Source organism: Adelges cooleyi, unplaced genomic scaffold, assembly GCF_023614345.1.
Source record: "Adelges cooleyi isolate 19-005CV unplaced genomic scaffold, UGA_ACOO_1.1 ACOO_flye_CR_arks_rails_tigmint_CR_PRNA_376, whole genome shotgun sequence".
Taxonomy (NCBI): Eukaryota; Metazoa; Arthropoda; class Insecta; order Hemiptera; family Adelgidae; genus Adelges; species Adelges cooleyi.
The window spans coordinates 11,625,861-11,643,351 of record NW_026096053.1 but is presented as its reverse complement, the minus strand read 5'-3'; the positions used below and the strand labels follow the sequence as shown (position 1 = coordinate 11,643,351).

The window sequence follows — 17,491 nt, the reverse complement described above, 5'->3', positions numbered from 1 at the left end:
CATGTCCAGCCTTGCTTCTTCAATGATATTGGCCATGAGCTGATCCACTTGATCCGATCCTGTTTGTTGATTACCGGACAAGGCTTCTGCTGCATAAGAATGGCGCGTGTCCAAATAGTCTGTCATCTTCTCGAACTTATCTATAGTGTGAGTTAGTGAAGGAATGTTTATAGCTCGTGTCGCCACGGCCATTGAAAACACTACAGACTCTATTGCCGAAGATATCTATAGTATAATAATTTAAAAAAACTATTTTAATCAATGGCCATAGTGATGTATTGGGGGAGGGGGGGTCTTTTGTGTCTGGAGTCTAAGGCACCTCCAAATTAAGATGCATGGCGACATGGATATGACGTATAGTAGTTGTATTACAAAAGCGATTTACTGAAAAAAAATTTTTTACACAGTTTTATTTTGATATTTTTGTAATTTTTGCATAGTAGATTTTATATATTTCTATAGGGCGCTACGATCTTCAAAAATTAAATTTTATTGCTATCTATAAAATTTGGTTTTAAAAACTGATTTTTAGGTATTATATATTATATATAATAACCCAGATCGTGTATTGCGCCTTACAAACACTTGTATAGAAAATATTAAAACTGTAAGTTTTTACAGAACGTTTTTTTTTTTTTTTTTTATAACATCTCTAGCTCAAAGAAAATATATTTCAAAAACGTATATTTGTAAACTAATATCCAACTACATAATACTCTTTAACAAATTTGCATAACTTTAATTTAACAAATTTTGTACTAAAAGTCTTTTGTGCTAAAAAATGAAAAAAAGTTTACCCTTTTCCCTTCTACGACTAAACCGAGAAAAATTCCCTAAAAATGTACACGTTGGACATTTGTCATCTTAACCATATGAAGGGCACAGGGGAAAAATTGTAGTTGTCACATTATGAACATTTTTTTTTTCAATTTATGCCAATAATTTTTTTTATTTATGTCAATAGATTATTTAAATAAATACATTTATTGTTAGAGTAGCATTTAATGTGTTTTTTTTTAAGCTCTTATGTAAGAGGTAGAGGAGTTCACGAACTTTGTTTTTGCTATACTCCAAAATTTTCATAATGTGACAACTACCGTCTTTCCCTGTGCCCTTCATATGCGTACATCATTTTTACCTTGTTCTGTAGTTTTGCCGCTTCTATGTGCTCGACCGTACCCTGAGGCGCCCAGCTGCAACAGGCCAACGCTCTGATTACGGTTGTGCACCGCATTTTCAGCGTGTATTCGAGCAATGTCTTGTTGGCCGCGCATCACGTGCAGCCAACACTGTCTCCTTTCTTTGGATTCGTCTTTTTGTAACTTTTTCGCGTTTCTCGTTATCTGTTTTGCGGCTAATTTCAAATCGAATATTTTCTAGTCCAAAAGAGACATGATAGCTGAATTTGTTTGATTCTTTAATAACAAGAGTAGATAGTATAACAGGTGTAATTTATTTTCGCAAATAAAAATATACCTACTATAATATGTTAAAAATATTATAATATACTTGGAAAATAATTTTTTACATGCGTATTTTTATGTTAATACATAGAAATATTACATTTCCTGGTCGTTGTTTTTATGTACATAAACATAGTTTACATTGCACCAGCCGTTTAGCCAGTAACAATATAATATTTAGGAACGTTCTACGGGGGCTTTTATACTAACCTATATTTCATATTATTTACAATGCGTTCAAATGTACTATGTTGTGCGTTTCGTTCAAGATTCTCGGCGGTACCTGTTATTATTATTATTATTTATTCCTACTCGGGCGTAGCGTCGTCGGTCAGGGAATTGGCGGAAGAATACCGAAGCCCTTCCCGGGATTCTTCCCGGCCGTGCTGGTACAAGTCTGTACCGGTGCGCTGCGATTGCCGGATGTCGTCTTCCTGTTCGTTGAGCAGCTCGTGCAGGCCGTACAACATCTTTTGCTGGAACAACCGGCGCCGTCTCCTCGACAGTTTGTCGTAGTTCAACATGATGCTCTTGAAAAAATACCTGGTGGAAGGATCCCTGCGATTTTCGTCGGCCCCTTCCGCCGAATTGTTATCTTCGTCCGACTCGCCGGATATCAACGACGTTATCATTTTCGACCCGTGCCTGTTGATTTGCTGCACTTCCGGCGCATAGGACCCGTCCTGCGGTTCGGCCTTGATCGTCCCGGTGCACGTGACCTGGTTGTCCGGGTTACTGTCGATTTTGGGGCCGGCCAAAAGTCTTTCGAACTGCGAAAGAGACTCGCGCCCGTTTTCCAACTTTGCCCGTTTCGGGAAATAGTGACTCCCAGCTGAGGTGGCAGAGAAATCCGGCGACCACGAGTACGACGACTGAGAATCGTCCAAAGAGTTTGGTCTGTAACAAATTGCAATTGTTTTCTATCAACATAGGTATGACGTTTTCACGATAACGGGGTACAAGATAAGAATTTCGGGTTTCTTTAATTATTTGATTTAAAAAATGTATAATAATAAATTATAGATGGAGATTGGTGAGAAAAAACAAAATTTTAGTGGGACATTTACCTCTTATCGCGGCTATATTGCACCGCCTCTAATAGGGCATATTTGAAATTAAAAGTTTTTAGCTAATTTTTTGATAATATTCGTCAATGGCAAGTTTTTTTCTTTTATAGTTGATTTTTCTAATAACCATCAAACTTTTAGTTCAGATCACCTCACCTGTTATGCATGTAGTCTTTTAAGAATGACATTTTCTCTGCCAAGTACCAAGGTTTACGACCGCCGTCGTATATGTATCCTGCTTTTTCTTCACGAATGTGTCTGGCGTACGTGTTACGCAAGTTGGTCCATTTCCTCTTACATAATTCCGCTAATAACAAAAATAAACTGCTGTTAGTTCAAATATATATACCTAATTAGAAAATCGATGATCAAAATTCAATTACAATTATGCAATCTTTATTTTAAAGTAGTTTCATTAAACATCTTACATGTCACTTTTACAATAGGTATTAGTTTTTTTTTTAATGATTGCTATAAAAGTTCAAATAGAACTCTTTGAATAAAAAAAAAACGTAGAACCTAAGTACCTAAATGATTTCTTTAAACCGGCAGTTAAGAATATCTTTTTATAAATATTGTTTTTGCTAACTAAAAAAAAAGAGATAATAGATGTTGGAATTTGATTCGATGGAAATATTGTTGATATAAATTTCCTTACAACAATTAAGATCATTGCCAACATTTTTGGGAAAACTTTGTCCAAAATGTCAAGTCCATATCACTATTATTATTCCTATATTTATTTATTTATTTAATGACATAACGGCCGTTTACCCAAATACAGTACTCGAGAGAAAAAAAACAATAATAACGAAACTTATAAAATTAAACAAATGACAATATAAATATATAAACTAAAATATACTAATATAAATGCAAAACTAACAATGGCATAATCAGGTGATATATATTACTATAAACAATTAACTACATTATTAAATCATTAAATTTTTAAATTCTACCTATGTAAATTAAATTCAAACATATAATAATTAGTATTTGGTGCTATGTGGTCTATGTCAATTGTTAAACAACAATTTTAATTTTTAATTCATATTGAAACTAACCTACAATGAGTATTTTATACTACTGTGCATCGACAATACAGTTGATTAAACAACAAACGTTAATGTTCATTCCCACTCGTTCTGGAAAATCTATACTTTCATTTGACGCGACGTACGTTGGTAATTACCGTGCGGTTAAAAGGCAATTTAATCTACCATATAATTAATTTACATGAGATTGAAATATATATATATAATTTTAAAACACCGTTTTGATACTTGGACGCAAGTACTGACAACTGCAGAGTTCAGTGTTTGTTGATTTATCCATAGTCTCCTTTAGAAATGTCGACAAAAAAAAAATTTAATCAATAAAGAAAAACGTGTCTTTATAGATTTTTTGCCGATGCTAAATATTGGAATTCTGTGAATTACGAAAGGTTAATCAAATATAAATTTCAAAGGATAAGTTAAAAGCGACAGAAAAATGGCACAAAAAAAAACAGAGTTAGTAGGAAAATAAATTATAAGCGAGGAACAGCTAACTAATAGCATTAGTGTAGCTTATGATTTGTTGAGTTTCTTTAATGAACAATTAGTCTAGATTTTCATAAGAGCCGTAGTCGATAAATTAATTATCGACAGACTTAATTTAATAACATTCTAATTGAAATGTACTCAATTTAAAAGTAAATCTTGCATTGAAAATAATATTTACCTACATTTGTTTGTATTCTTTGTCTTAAAAAAAAACGTTTATTTAGTGTTTAAGGAAAAACCCTAAAAAATACTTTTAAAAACATTTTTGTAGGTCATTTGATAATAAATGTAGATAATGTGTGAGCTGTGTTTACCGGAATAAAATCATTAATTTTCTTTAATTATTATCATATTATTTGAAATGAAAATGATTTATTAGCTAAAATTAATGGCGAATGACGAAATAGAATTATAATTTTGCTAATCAAATTATTTGAAAATTTAAATAATCTCATTATTTAGAAGCGAGTATAGTAAAATTAGATTAATCATGTCGGTTAACTGTAATATTGGTTTTTACATTTTTTTAGTCGTGTATTTTTTTATGTTTCTTTGGATAAACTAGTTTCGACTCGAATTCCAAAATAGATTTTTTTTTTATGTTACAGATTTTAGCGACTGTATATTAAATAATATAATAATAGATACAAAAAAACGTTTTACGCGGTTTTAGTGTTTACATAGAAGCCCCCGAAACAATTTTGAAGAGAACTGTTTTTCAATAATTCCAAATTATAAAAAAATGTAATTGATGTCTTGAAAATAATACATGTATATATTTTTTTATAAAAATTATTTTGGAAATATATTATAGAATTATATAACTCTTGTATGGCATAAACACAATTAAACACTACAATAAAATACATCTAGATTTTGTCAGCTCTTAGTGATGTAGGTAAGTTAGTGTTAATTGAGAATGAAATATTTAAGAATTTATTATTCATTAATCGTTTACATTAAAAACTAAAATGGTTTATTTTCAATGTGCAAATCTAAGGTACTGACAATGACACAATATTTTTTTTTTTTTTAACTTTTGAAAAACGTTATTTTTTAATAATAGGTGGGTGTAGGTTGTTGTGTTTTGAAATGGCGCTTATAAAGTTTTAACCTTGCCACTGTTTGTGTTTCCATTTAAAAAGTTACATATGCAACAAATAAGGTATATAAATTAAATAAAATCTGGATTAAAAAAAAAAAAAATTGAAATTTGTTAAAATTTGTTAAAATTAGTAATTTAATATGTACTACAATGTTAAGGGTTTTCCCTCCATACGTTGTAATTCGAGTATTGTTAGCTCTTCAAATGGTATAACTAAACATTTGAAACTTGTATTGCAAGTTATCCGGGGCATAAAATGTCCAATAAACTCTTATACATTTGGTACTTGTATTAAAAAACAAAAACTAAATTGCATATCTACCATTATTAAAAAACCATGATATGAATTCCAAAAATGATTTCATGCTCAAAACAAAAAGTTTTTACACACTTTTAGAAAACACAGTGCTTAATTTTTGGAACCTAAGACCAGACATTATTTCTATAAACATTTTTCGAGCTAGCTCAGCTAGGTAATAAAACAAAAAACAGATTTTAAATGCAAAGTAGCTCAGCCATAAAATAGGAAAAGTTTCGAATAGAGATATAAATCTGAAAATTGTTTAACATTTTTATGTTTTAAATACTTTAAGCCATTTTTTATCAATATTAAAGTAGACTTATAAACCTAATTTTTTTTCGCATTTTTTTATTAAAACTTAAGCTTGTTTTAAATGTATCATTATAAATACTATATCTTATAATATGCATATGGTTTTATATCAAGAGAGTTCTAAGAACGAAAATGTCATTATAAGAAGAGGTAAAAGGGCGTCTGTGTGTGTGCCCAAGACGGGAAAAGTATATAGCAACGAACCATGTTTACTATAGTATAATATATAGATTACAATATGTTTGTTTTTCTTAAAAAAAAATGTATTAAAAACCGCAAATGTTGGTCAAGAACGCAAATATTTAAAGTATATCTTTGAAAATGCGGTACAACCTTTAAACACTGAATACATTTTTGGTTAAACATTCACAAGTGGTGCAATCCATTTAATTGATTAAATCCCCTGTGTTGGAACACAAATAAATTGGATTATGTGTTTACAAACTGTTTTTTACTGTTTGCAAATTTCATAAAACCTTATTTTATGTATCATGACAATTAATAAATAGTTACTATTACAATATTAAGCTCGTTAAGTAAATGGACACCAGTTTATTATAAGTAATTAAAAAAATGCATTATGCAAATAGGGTTCTATTTTTATTTTTGACATTGCAGTAAATAAATAAGGAATTTCGATTTTTTTTTTTTAAATTTAATTTTCTAAATGAATAACGTAAGAGAAATATTGAAGTACACCATGACATTTTTAGTTTATGAGTTGTAAACTAAACAGTCAATTGTTAAAAACAATGTATTCACACACGCAAGCAGACAAACATGCATAAGGTGAAAATAACAATACTATTAGCTATGCGATGATGATGATGAATTATATTCACGTATTCAGAATTAGTTAATAATTATTATATTTTAAGAAACACACGAGATACGGGAAAAACGTATATTATAAATTATAATATGATAAAGTACTATGAATCGTCATGTAGGTACTAAGTTCGCATGATAAATGGTTACCAATGAAGACAAAATGTTGTATTATAATAAACTTAGGTATTACTTATTTATTATTGATCATCTACTCATTATTCATTACTTTAGCAAACAATAGTTTAAATTGGTTAGTCATATATATATAAATGACTAACATAAACTATCTGCGATACAAATAATGAACTATAATTTTTTTTTATTGAATAGTTGTATTAATTTCCTCCTTGTTAGATATCTCAATTTACAATAAATTTAAATGGAACTGGAATTAATTAAATAAAAAAATAATATTTCATTAAAGCGAGGTTAGTATTTACATTATGTCTCAAATATTTTACAGAAAACATTAAAACATCTATTTTAACTGCATTTTACCTTCGATGCGGAGCTCTGAAGGAATTTTTTTTTTACAATTTCTTCCATAATATATCTTATAACATACTACAATTTATCAATAATAAATTGATGACTACGTGGCGAAGCTAGTCAACAGTATCACCTTAAATCGATAGCTGTTTCTTTTTTAATACGTACATCCACCTTAAAAATTGCCCATTAATTTGTTATGTAGTTTTTATCAACACCATTTGTTACTGTCGTTAATACCCGTTTGGATGATACACGTGTCGTGCTTAGAGCTTTTAAGTATTTACGAAAACGATATTATCAGAGTAAAACACTTTTGTATCATTAATATAATATTATACACTTCCCACTTTCCTTCCAAACACTGTGTATGGCATTTCCGACACTTTTTTTTTATTCGTTTTTTTTACAATATAATACCTACTATGTAAGTTGTGAGTGTCGCGAACATTGACTACACAAATTGCACATATATACCGTACCGACTTATTTACTTAACGCTAATACCCATAAGTACCTAATGTAAAATTAGGTATGGCCAACCAGCTACAACGTTGTTAACCTTTAGGCATAATAGTAACGGTGTTGTTATGTATGTACCTATGCCGTATTTGTATTTGTAAATTGTAGATTTTGGCATAATTTTCATTGAGAAAATGACAATAAAAAATCACATTTAGTTTTTGATATGATATTACAAGTCAATAGTAATTTACTAATTAGTTTAAAATACTAAACATTACATATAAATTTAAAAAAAAAACTTGATTGTTTATTGCACTACACTGTAGACAAGTGTTATTTTTTGCTAAATTATTAGAAAACAATTTACGAATTAACATTTATGAAATCCGCATGTTCATAATAATTAGGCATTCTTTTGCAGATTAATAGTTGTAATATTATGATGCTTACTGAATAATAGCTTATAACCGATAATTTCACGTATATGACAAATTAAATTGCAAACCTAACCTACTTATAGTATGATAGATAATAGATGTAATAATAGAGTATGTGTTTTAACTTTTAGTCAAAATTGATCCACCTTGGTTGTGGTATTACCCGCACCCATTAAACGTTAAAATCGTTCTAATTAAGTTAACATATAGTGTTACTTTACATTGTTAAGACATTATGCACTAGCTACATAATGTAATAAACGAGTTGTCGATTAAATAATTAAATACAAACACGAACACTGTAATATAATAATATATTAATTTAAATCTACCGTTGCTTACGAATGTAGCCGCGTGCAGGCTCTGATAAACAGAACATTTGATTTAAATAGTTATAAATATTATGATACAAATTCCAATAATTAGTACCCATGTTTAATTACTTTTCTGTTCAGCTACAGTCAAATTAACATATTTTTTATTAATGCGTGGTTTTTTTGTGCAGCCAGTTTGCACAAATGAAGTGAGTTAATTATTTAGGATTTACACGCTTAACAAGTATATTGTGCAAATTGGCTTATATTACATCATAATTTGTTTTTAACCGATATTATAGTTCATGACTGTAAAATAATTAACTCGTTTCTTCTTTTACGATTTCTTATTGATTTTATTTTTTATACAAATCTTGGACGTTATTCCCTAAGGAGCATTAGAGTATTAGAGGGTATAATATAGAAAATGTGACTCATAGTCATGACCAAGTGCGGTCATGAAGGTAACTACCATAGGCGCAACTAGGGTTAAAATTCTGGGGAGGGGGGGGCTACAGCCCTCGCCAAAACTGTAGACCAAAAAATAACCCAAAGGTTCCGGCCTTCCATACACGCCACAAATGTTTTAACATTAGCTACTTATAGATAGATAGATAGGTAATACTGTGTACCTTATTCAAATAAAAACGAATATGCACCTGCGCACATAAAAAAATACATAGTTGGTCCAACTAAACTTTTAGTTAAAGCAGCTATACATTTAGTACGGCCTACTAAATTTTTAGTTGAGCTAACTATTTATTTATTTATTCCAACTAGAAATATATTGTGACTATATTAATCATAATTTTAGTTGGACCAAATACGTATTTTGTTCTATGCACAGGTGCGTATTCGTTTTAGTTTATTTTTCCGTGCGTGTTGTTAATGCATAATATTATGTTTTAAGGCATGTTTTTTCTATCAAGACAAAAATAGTCGCTTTGGGTGCTAGATTAAACGGATGCTCCAGGGCCTAGGAGTCTTGAGCCTACGGATAACTTGATTTGGCCCTGAAAAATACTAGACTACAAATTAAATACACACGTTGTGTTATGTACGCAGATCAGAAGTAGATATGATGTTAATATTTTTCATAATGAGATTAATTATTTGTGGCGTAAAAGAGAACTACCGAATTGTGTTTTTTTTGTCTGAAAGTAGGCTTAATAGGTCTAAGTTCGGGGTCGCCTCGGAGGAAGACGGAAGTTTCTTTCTTCTAACAACCACCTGCCTAGAGAGAGGAGACCGCCCGTGACTGATTGTCGAACCGACAACAGTATGAGTTGCCGCTTTACACCCAATCGCCTTTCATTGAAATATGCTAACTTTTGTATTATAGAAATAAAGAATCCTCGTTACTGTATTAGCTTTAAACTATGATTTTGCGGGTTCTGTACTTTACTCCTTAACAAGTTGGTGGCGTGTACCACTTGCGTGATGTCCACCACCCCCTCTCTAAATTTTCTCTGATTACGGCACTGCTCATAACGAAACAATAGGTATTCGAAGAGTTGAAAATATCAAACTACATTCGAACGGGTTGAACACTATAATATTATGCAATCGTTATGCGAATAAATTAAACATGCTATATGTGTTTTACTTGGCAGTCTCATTTGCAGGCTGATCTCCAGCCACAGGTTGTCCACGCACCGTCGATCCTTCCACGCGTTGTTGTAGATCAACGCGCGATCTCGGACCAGCGAAATCAGCCTGACATCCTGTTCCGTAGACATGGCGCTATTCCCGGACTTCCAGAACCCTACACCGGGATTTCAATCAAGGGTTGCGGACTTCATTCGTACGGCAGGACACTGCCGAGTGCCGGGAAATCTATCGGGACGAACCGAGCAACTAACCGAGACGAAGGATCGCACTTTTGGATTTTCAAACCAATATTGTTGACTGACGGCGGCGAACACACAGACAAGCATTGGCGGGCAGTACGCTCTGACTGAATGTTTTTTTCCCCCGTGGCCCGTACCAACGGTGAACGCGGCGCAAGCCTTATGTGTGTGTGTGTGTGTTTGTGTTTTACAGTGAGTCAGTCTGTGTGTGTGTTCGTGTGTTAATGTATGGCGTGGGTACGTGGGGATCGGTAGAAGTTTAGAACGCAAGTCATATAGACACACGGGACGGAATGCCGGCAGCAGAAACAGCGGTGGCGACGGCAACTCGGCGGAGACCGGCCAGATCGATAGATGTCTCTGGCGGTATCGTTTCCCTAAAAAATATATTCTCCACCGCTCGAACGTCATATTAAGTCACACTGTTACGTTTATTATTTACATTTTACACCTAGACAGGCACACTATCCGATGATAAATACTTAGAACATTTCGATTGATAGTATGTCCCTCGGGAGCTCTAACCCTTTACAACTGTCGTCCTTAGGGTTTTCAAATACATATTTTTTATAATATGTTTAACTCGAAAGCAAACCCCGGCTATTTTCTAGAAATGTCTTTGCCAAAGCAATCGTTAAAGATGTAATCGGTCGAATTAGACCGATATTAAAAATAAAAATGTTTAGGGTTTAGCGTATTAATGTTTCTCATTAATTCGCAATAATACGCTAAACCCTATTTAAATTGTATTTATTATAACCTTATGAAATTATGTTAGCTTGAAATTACTTATTGTTTAATTAGAGCCTATAAAGGTTTATCAAATATTGTAAATACGCAAATTAGTTCAGCTCCTCTCGTATAGTATAATAATGATGCCGTTATTATTACTGTATTCAAGCACGGGTGCATTAGTCGACCCGTAATGATTTTTTTTGTTAGGCAGATACTAGAGAATAATGACCGACCCAATTGTCGTCGTATGGTGAACTCAACCGCCTAAAAATAATTGTCATTTGGAATAATCTGATCAAAAAAGGGATCCAACCTCAGGACGGTTTTTTAGTTAATTAGGGTTGAGCAAACGCACCCATCTACCATCTCCTTCGTTTCACAGCCCTCTATTTCTTTGCTTAAACGATAAAAAAAACTATTTACTTATACCGTTGGTATGAAAGTAATTCTATTGCTTGTGACTGTGACTATAACTAACATTCGATAGCGTATTTGCAGATATGGGGGGAGTTGATTCGTATTGTATTTATCTCTCCTCACATTAACCACTACATATTAAAAATATTTAAAAAATCTAACTAATTATCATTTATCAGTTAAAAAATACAAAGAACTACTTCTAAATAAGGTTCAAACCTTATTTTCGTTTATAACAGTGCAGTGATCGCCGTCCTGCAGTGATTGTATAATACTTACACTGCTACTAGTCTTTGAATATTTGTTCTAATGCGGATTTTAATTATAATAATAGAAACGGTTCAATATGTATAATATATATTATATATAAATACAAAAACAGAGAAAGGTACACGAAATTGGTACACCTCAAATTAAATAACATTATTAATTTTGTTTAATAAGTGAACTATTTCACAGTGACAATGTTTGTAAATATGAAAACTCATTAAATTCAATTCATGCTAACAGCGAGTGCTTGTTTGTCAGTTATTCCGGGAAACGGGAACATAACCGACCGCATTAACATTACAAAGTACATACACTATAATATTATCAGAATAATAATTAATTTTTAAACGCCAACACAAATTACTTGTAAAAATATCGTTGTCTAGTTATACATTTTTATAATATGTATTTAACCTGGGTATAAAACGAGCAGAGGAAAGCATAAATTTCAATCATGTTTAATTTCCTGCCACTTACTGGGCATACAAATCAAGTTAATTATTTTAATTGTATTTTCCCCTCAGAAATCAACAGCCAAAGTCGGTAAACCGTGACATTAAAATTAGTTTTAGATGGTTAGGCTAGACAAACTGTCACACAATGTTTGTGTGCATATACATTATTTTAATAATATTCTGCATTAAAATAAGATGTATACATTTTAACAAATATATAGTTTTTTTAAAGTATAATTTTGTCAGTAAAAGTTGAGTTTATTTTTTAAAGATCATCTGTTTTAAAAAAAAAAACTTTAACATTCATACATTGTCTTGCAATAAAACATGGTGTATTTGTGTATGTGCTCTAGCATTCGTCTATCCGTACTCGTTAAATATTATGTTAATATGTCGCCAAAAAATTTTGTTAAGATAAAAAAATAACATAGATTTTGATTCGGATAAGCGCAATATAACACTATTTTTTAAAACTAATTAAACAACGTGTCCTATTTTGATGGATATTGAAGCTTTTTCCATATACTTACTCAACTACTGTTGTATTGTGTGAAACACATTTAGGTTTGTTCACCAGGCCGTTTCCTCTAACCGGATGTTTTACACGGTCATATTAATTTACATAATTTTTTTAGGTACGTTAGGACCATACACACGTTGTAGTTCTAACTCGATCCCGTTAGGCACTATAGGCGGCAATGTAGTAGAGGACTGTCGTGTAAATTAAATTTCATTATACTATTTAGTTGTTAGTGAATTATGTATAAAATTTTCCTTGTAATTATTTTTTCCTTAATACTTAAAGACAAATGGACAAATAACATCCCCTGCAGTATTAATGTCTAGTTTTAATTAGCGACTGTGTAACTCTGACAAAAATCACATAATAGTTTTTAAGTTTTTGCCAACTTGGCGATTAATCTAATAATATTTCTTAGGACACAATACACAACTATAATAATTGGAATGCAACAAAGGTACATCACAAAAAATACTCGTATTTTTAAAGTGTGGTCGAAATTTTATTGAACTGTTATAAACTGTTTACGGTCAAACAATATTTTTAGTACATTTTCACGATATCTTTTCCGTGCATTAACAGCTGTCCAAGCTTTGCTGTCTGTGTGATAATTATACTTTTGGGCCACCCTGTATGCACGGGTAATAGAAATGATTTTTGGAATTATTGCGGTCGGTGGGTGCGTGTTTTCATCCAGTAAAGCGGACAAAAGCGGTATTACGGCAAAGAGATGCTCGGACCGACCAAACGACAATTTCAATTAAAGTTTTCCATGTTGCTCGGCGACCGACGCACGCGACATTAGCCGATTAGCTTAGGACCTAGAACCAAAAAAAAAAAAAAAACCGTTAGGCCCAATCCGGTGTTTTGGTAGTGAAAGCTCGAACGGCGGATTATCATAATTGTATTTCTTACTTTTGTTTTCGAGAATGAAAAAAAACCGCACGCACGTTTCTCGTCGTCGTACCGCGTTACTTTTTTTTTTTTTGTGGCATTAATTCTGTGATGGGCCGCGTGCTATGTCCTATCATTATGTATAATTATTTCGTTACAGGTTGTTGAATCGCCTTGAATTAAAAATTAAATGTATATGTAAATTAATTTGTTTCCATGGCGCGACGGTCGTGCCGTATACACCTAGCATACTGCGTACTAGGGTTAAAGAATATACATATATGTATATATATACTCTATATTTGTCCAGATGTTATTGCACGAACTTACAGCTGCTGCATAAATTAGACCACTTGAATCAACCGACAATATACCTTTCATAATTTATAGGGTTCCTGAGTATCTGTAATATACTATAACAGTAGGACCGGCTTTCTCTCCTCATCCTTGCCGGCCGTTCCACGTTTTCATAAAAAATCATCTAATCGTCTTCAGCTACAGCAGTTTGTTACCGGCGTGCATATTATCAATAATTTATCGAGATAACACAGTTACATATTATTATGATCCAACCATTATATATATATATATATATATATCTCGTTGCTCGGCGCGCTCGTTAGTCGGTGTAAGCCTGTTTCCACCCGAACTAGATTTTCTATACCTGCTCTCGTTTGACAGCCAACAAACTGGCCCTTTTCCCGGGGCATGTATCCTATTTAGGAGTTTCCCAGGCAAGTACAAATATGCGAAAACTCAGCGAAATAACTTTCGGAGAAAAATTATATATATAAAAAGTACAAAAAAAAAAAAAAAGAAAAATGTGGATAACCCTAGAGGAAAACAAAAAAAACCAGATAATAACGTCGGTGAGATATAAATATGCAAGAGGGTCGAGGTCAAAAGAGATTTTTTAAATTCTTTACTATAACCATAAAAAAAAACGGTAACGGTGTAGTGTTTGAACAAAAAATGTAATTAAAGACAAAAAAGCGTTTTCTAATTTAAAACCCGCATAACTTAACCGAGTATTTAACAGCGCACTGGTAAAATATAATTAATACACAAAAAAAGACAGTGTGACGGCCTATTCAAATTACAAATTTAAATTGTCCACTGGCGCGACACGATTGAATGTTTAAGGAAGTGTACTAGGAAAGGATCGATAAGCAATTAGAAATTCGTTACGCAATCCAATGGGCGAATAAGGATGGTTTAATATAATTTTTAACTCGATATACTACACCCCCGGCTATTTATGAAGTACTTACCCTGATTTACGGATCAATTCGCTGTTTTAATGTCCAAGTTCCAAGTCAAAAAATAAATTTACTGTTACAAAAAGGTGTATATGACGTGAGGCTTTGGCAAAATAGTCATACTAATCGTTTACACGAGCAACCTATTTGTAAAACTGTTCGGTATTGATATTTTTTTTATTTTACAAAATCTTTATTTATAGTTAAAATCAATAGAAAACGTGTTTTTCTAGCAGAAACGAGCGGGCGTTGGAAATCATATAATGTTTATGTTAATGAGATACTAAAATATGGGATGTGAGTTGCAGCGCTATTTAAATGTTTCACGGTATATAGTACACGTTGTAATAAACTGATATTTGTTTTTTTCTCTCATTATAATCCTATCTCGATGACGTGCGTAAGGTAGTCAACTGTTAAAATAAAGTTACCGCTTACTTTGATAACTTTGCCAGATAGGCGTAGGTATACTTGTCTCTACCGGAGCAAACTTCGATCGAATAACGGCTATGGGGTGGTTTTTTTTTTTTTGCTTCAAATTAAATCCACGTCGGAAACAAGCCGTGCCCCGAGGTCTGAAAGCGTACAAACGTCAGAACTGAATACACACACAAACGGAAGACCGACAAATTTTGGTTTTTTTTATTTTTATTCAACACAGAGTGCCTATCTTTGTCGACTGCTTGGTCTATTCGGCGACCGATGGAATATTATGCTATGCGCGAGATACTTGCTTTTAAGTCGAGAACGTGATGGGGATATTGTTTCAATCGCGTTTGCCCCTGACTACTACGACATCGCCGAGCTTTATTCTCTTTAATAAATATCAGGATCAGCACATCGGCCGTTTGCAAAATGCATGCAGCATCCTGCATTGGACAGTTGCGATTCACTTATTCGTCGCGTTCCAGTCCGTTAATGTGTGTTTTGTCACGAAAAAAAAACAACAAAAACGAAAGTGCGAGCATTAACAAGCGCCGCTTTATACACATAAAAGTGGCTGCGCGCATATTACACTGCGTAGGAGCTTTAGACAAGTCCTAATTGCAGTATGCACTCGACTATCTTTAGAGGAGGTACGCCTACTTAATAGCTAAGTGTGGTTAAGATACCGTACATAGGATAATAATATTGTAAACGTACAGGTTGCAATACTAAATGAAACGCACGTACAATTTTCGATAGAAATAAACAACGATTTTTAATTTTATTTCTAAGCAAGTTGTTATTAAAGGTTATTAGCAAAAATATATAATTATTCCGGATGATTTTTGAGTAGAATATAGTTCAAATAGTTAATTTTTTTTTTTTTTAATAATCCAACATGACCTAACGCTTAATGACCACTACTAGTATTGAACTTGTATTTGTGTTTGATAAAATATATCACTAGATATGGCTATAAGATTTACAGCCCTCTACAGCCCGGGAAGCCGAATCAAGCGTCTCTCCACTATACATCCGCGCTAAATGGTTAGGGGGTAAGTTTTTATTGAAAAAAGCTTCCTCTCCGACCACTGGCAACTCTATTCTAGACAAATGCCTATCAATTAATTCATCTTGGCGCTACTCTCTCAAATCTCTTCCATTTTCTGGTAAAATTAATGAATTCCCTCCATTCCTTGCTGCCACGTATTTTATGTTCAAAAGTCCCTTACACAGCTTTTAATTTTACCATTCCTACTAATATTAACCCCCACTCATAGCGTAGTTGATTTTCATTTTAATGATTATAATATATTTTTCAACTTTCCTGATACTTGTAGTGTTTTTTACTGACGGTTCGGTAAAATATAAATTGTTCAGTGAAAAATTCGGAACAAAAAAAAAATATATTATATTTATCACGTTCAAGTACAATACTACTTGAAACAGGTGCCCGGTTATAGTGTCGGATATCCATAATTTTCAATAAGGGTTAAGAATTATTAAGATGACTGTTGTTGTTGTCGTTAAAGCAATATTTCATACTGGTACCCTTATCCTAGTTTTTTATTACAGCATTATGTTTTTATCAGAACACAAATCTCGCTCGCAGCAGAAGTGTATTGTGTATTATTCACGGGCAAGGTATTGTTTTATATTGTTTTTCAGTTCATCTTTTTCGACTTTTTTTGGCCTCCATTGTGTAAATTATGAAACCTTCGCGCGCGTCACGTTTATTAAAAGGAACCACAATACTAATAATAACAACTTACAAGCATAATTATTGCTATCCAAGATATTATGTAAATTATAATGTATTAATTATATTGAAATCTGTGTACTCATATCTAGTTGACCATCGAACTTGATTTATCACAATAATATAATGTAGTATAGAATTAAAATTATTTTTGTAAATCATAGGTTCGCCACTTTAAAAACAAAACCGTCCGTTTGTCAAAGTCAGCATATTTGAATCGATAGAAATAATTTTACATAAGCGAAAGTTGTCCGCTATTAATGGGTTTTTAATACCGACTGCAGCATTTAGGTGGGTGTATAATATTATTATACATTATATATTATACACAGCTACCTGAAACACGTATATTACTTTCTTGCATATATTACGCTGGAAAACGTAAAAAGTTCATTTTTATTTATTCATATTTACCACCGGCATCACATAGAATTTGGATTTAAGCAATCTTTTTTTAATATATAACGTCAGTTTATGGTACAAGCTTTATGGCCTTATAGCTATACGGTATGCCGAAAAAGTTTTTATAAATGCGTCATCTCGAAAAGTCACCATCGTCAGCTTGAGCGACGTGT

General features: G+C 32.4%; 1 protein-coding gene across 2 annotated transcripts; it reads right to left on the bottom strand.

Annotated features, from left to right (window-relative positions):
- Positions 1 to 103: 103 nt before the first annotated feature.
- Positions 104 to 10,406, bottom strand: LOC126840351 (uncharacterized). Of its 2 annotated transcripts, XR_007686062.1 has the most exons (4): positions 9,938 to 10,406; positions 2,687 to 2,837; positions 1,139 to 2,360; positions 104 to 225 (listed from the first exon to the last, which is right to left on the bottom strand). XR_007686062.1 is itself a non-coding variant. In XM_050576025.1 (3 exons), the coding sequence occupies exons 1-3, from the start codon at positions 10,068 to 10,070 to the stop codon at positions 1,772 to 1,774; spliced, it is 873 nt and encodes a 290-aa protein (XP_050431982.1). In that variant the 5' UTR covers positions 10,071 to 10,406; the 3' UTR covers positions 1,093 to 1,771. The 2 variants fall into 2 exon arrangements, 1 of the variants encoding a protein (XP_050431982.1); XM_050576025.1 differs by lacking the exon at positions 104 to 225 and having other exon boundaries at positions 1,093 to 2,360.
- Between the last annotated feature and the right edge of the window lie 7,085 nt (positions 10,407 to 17,491).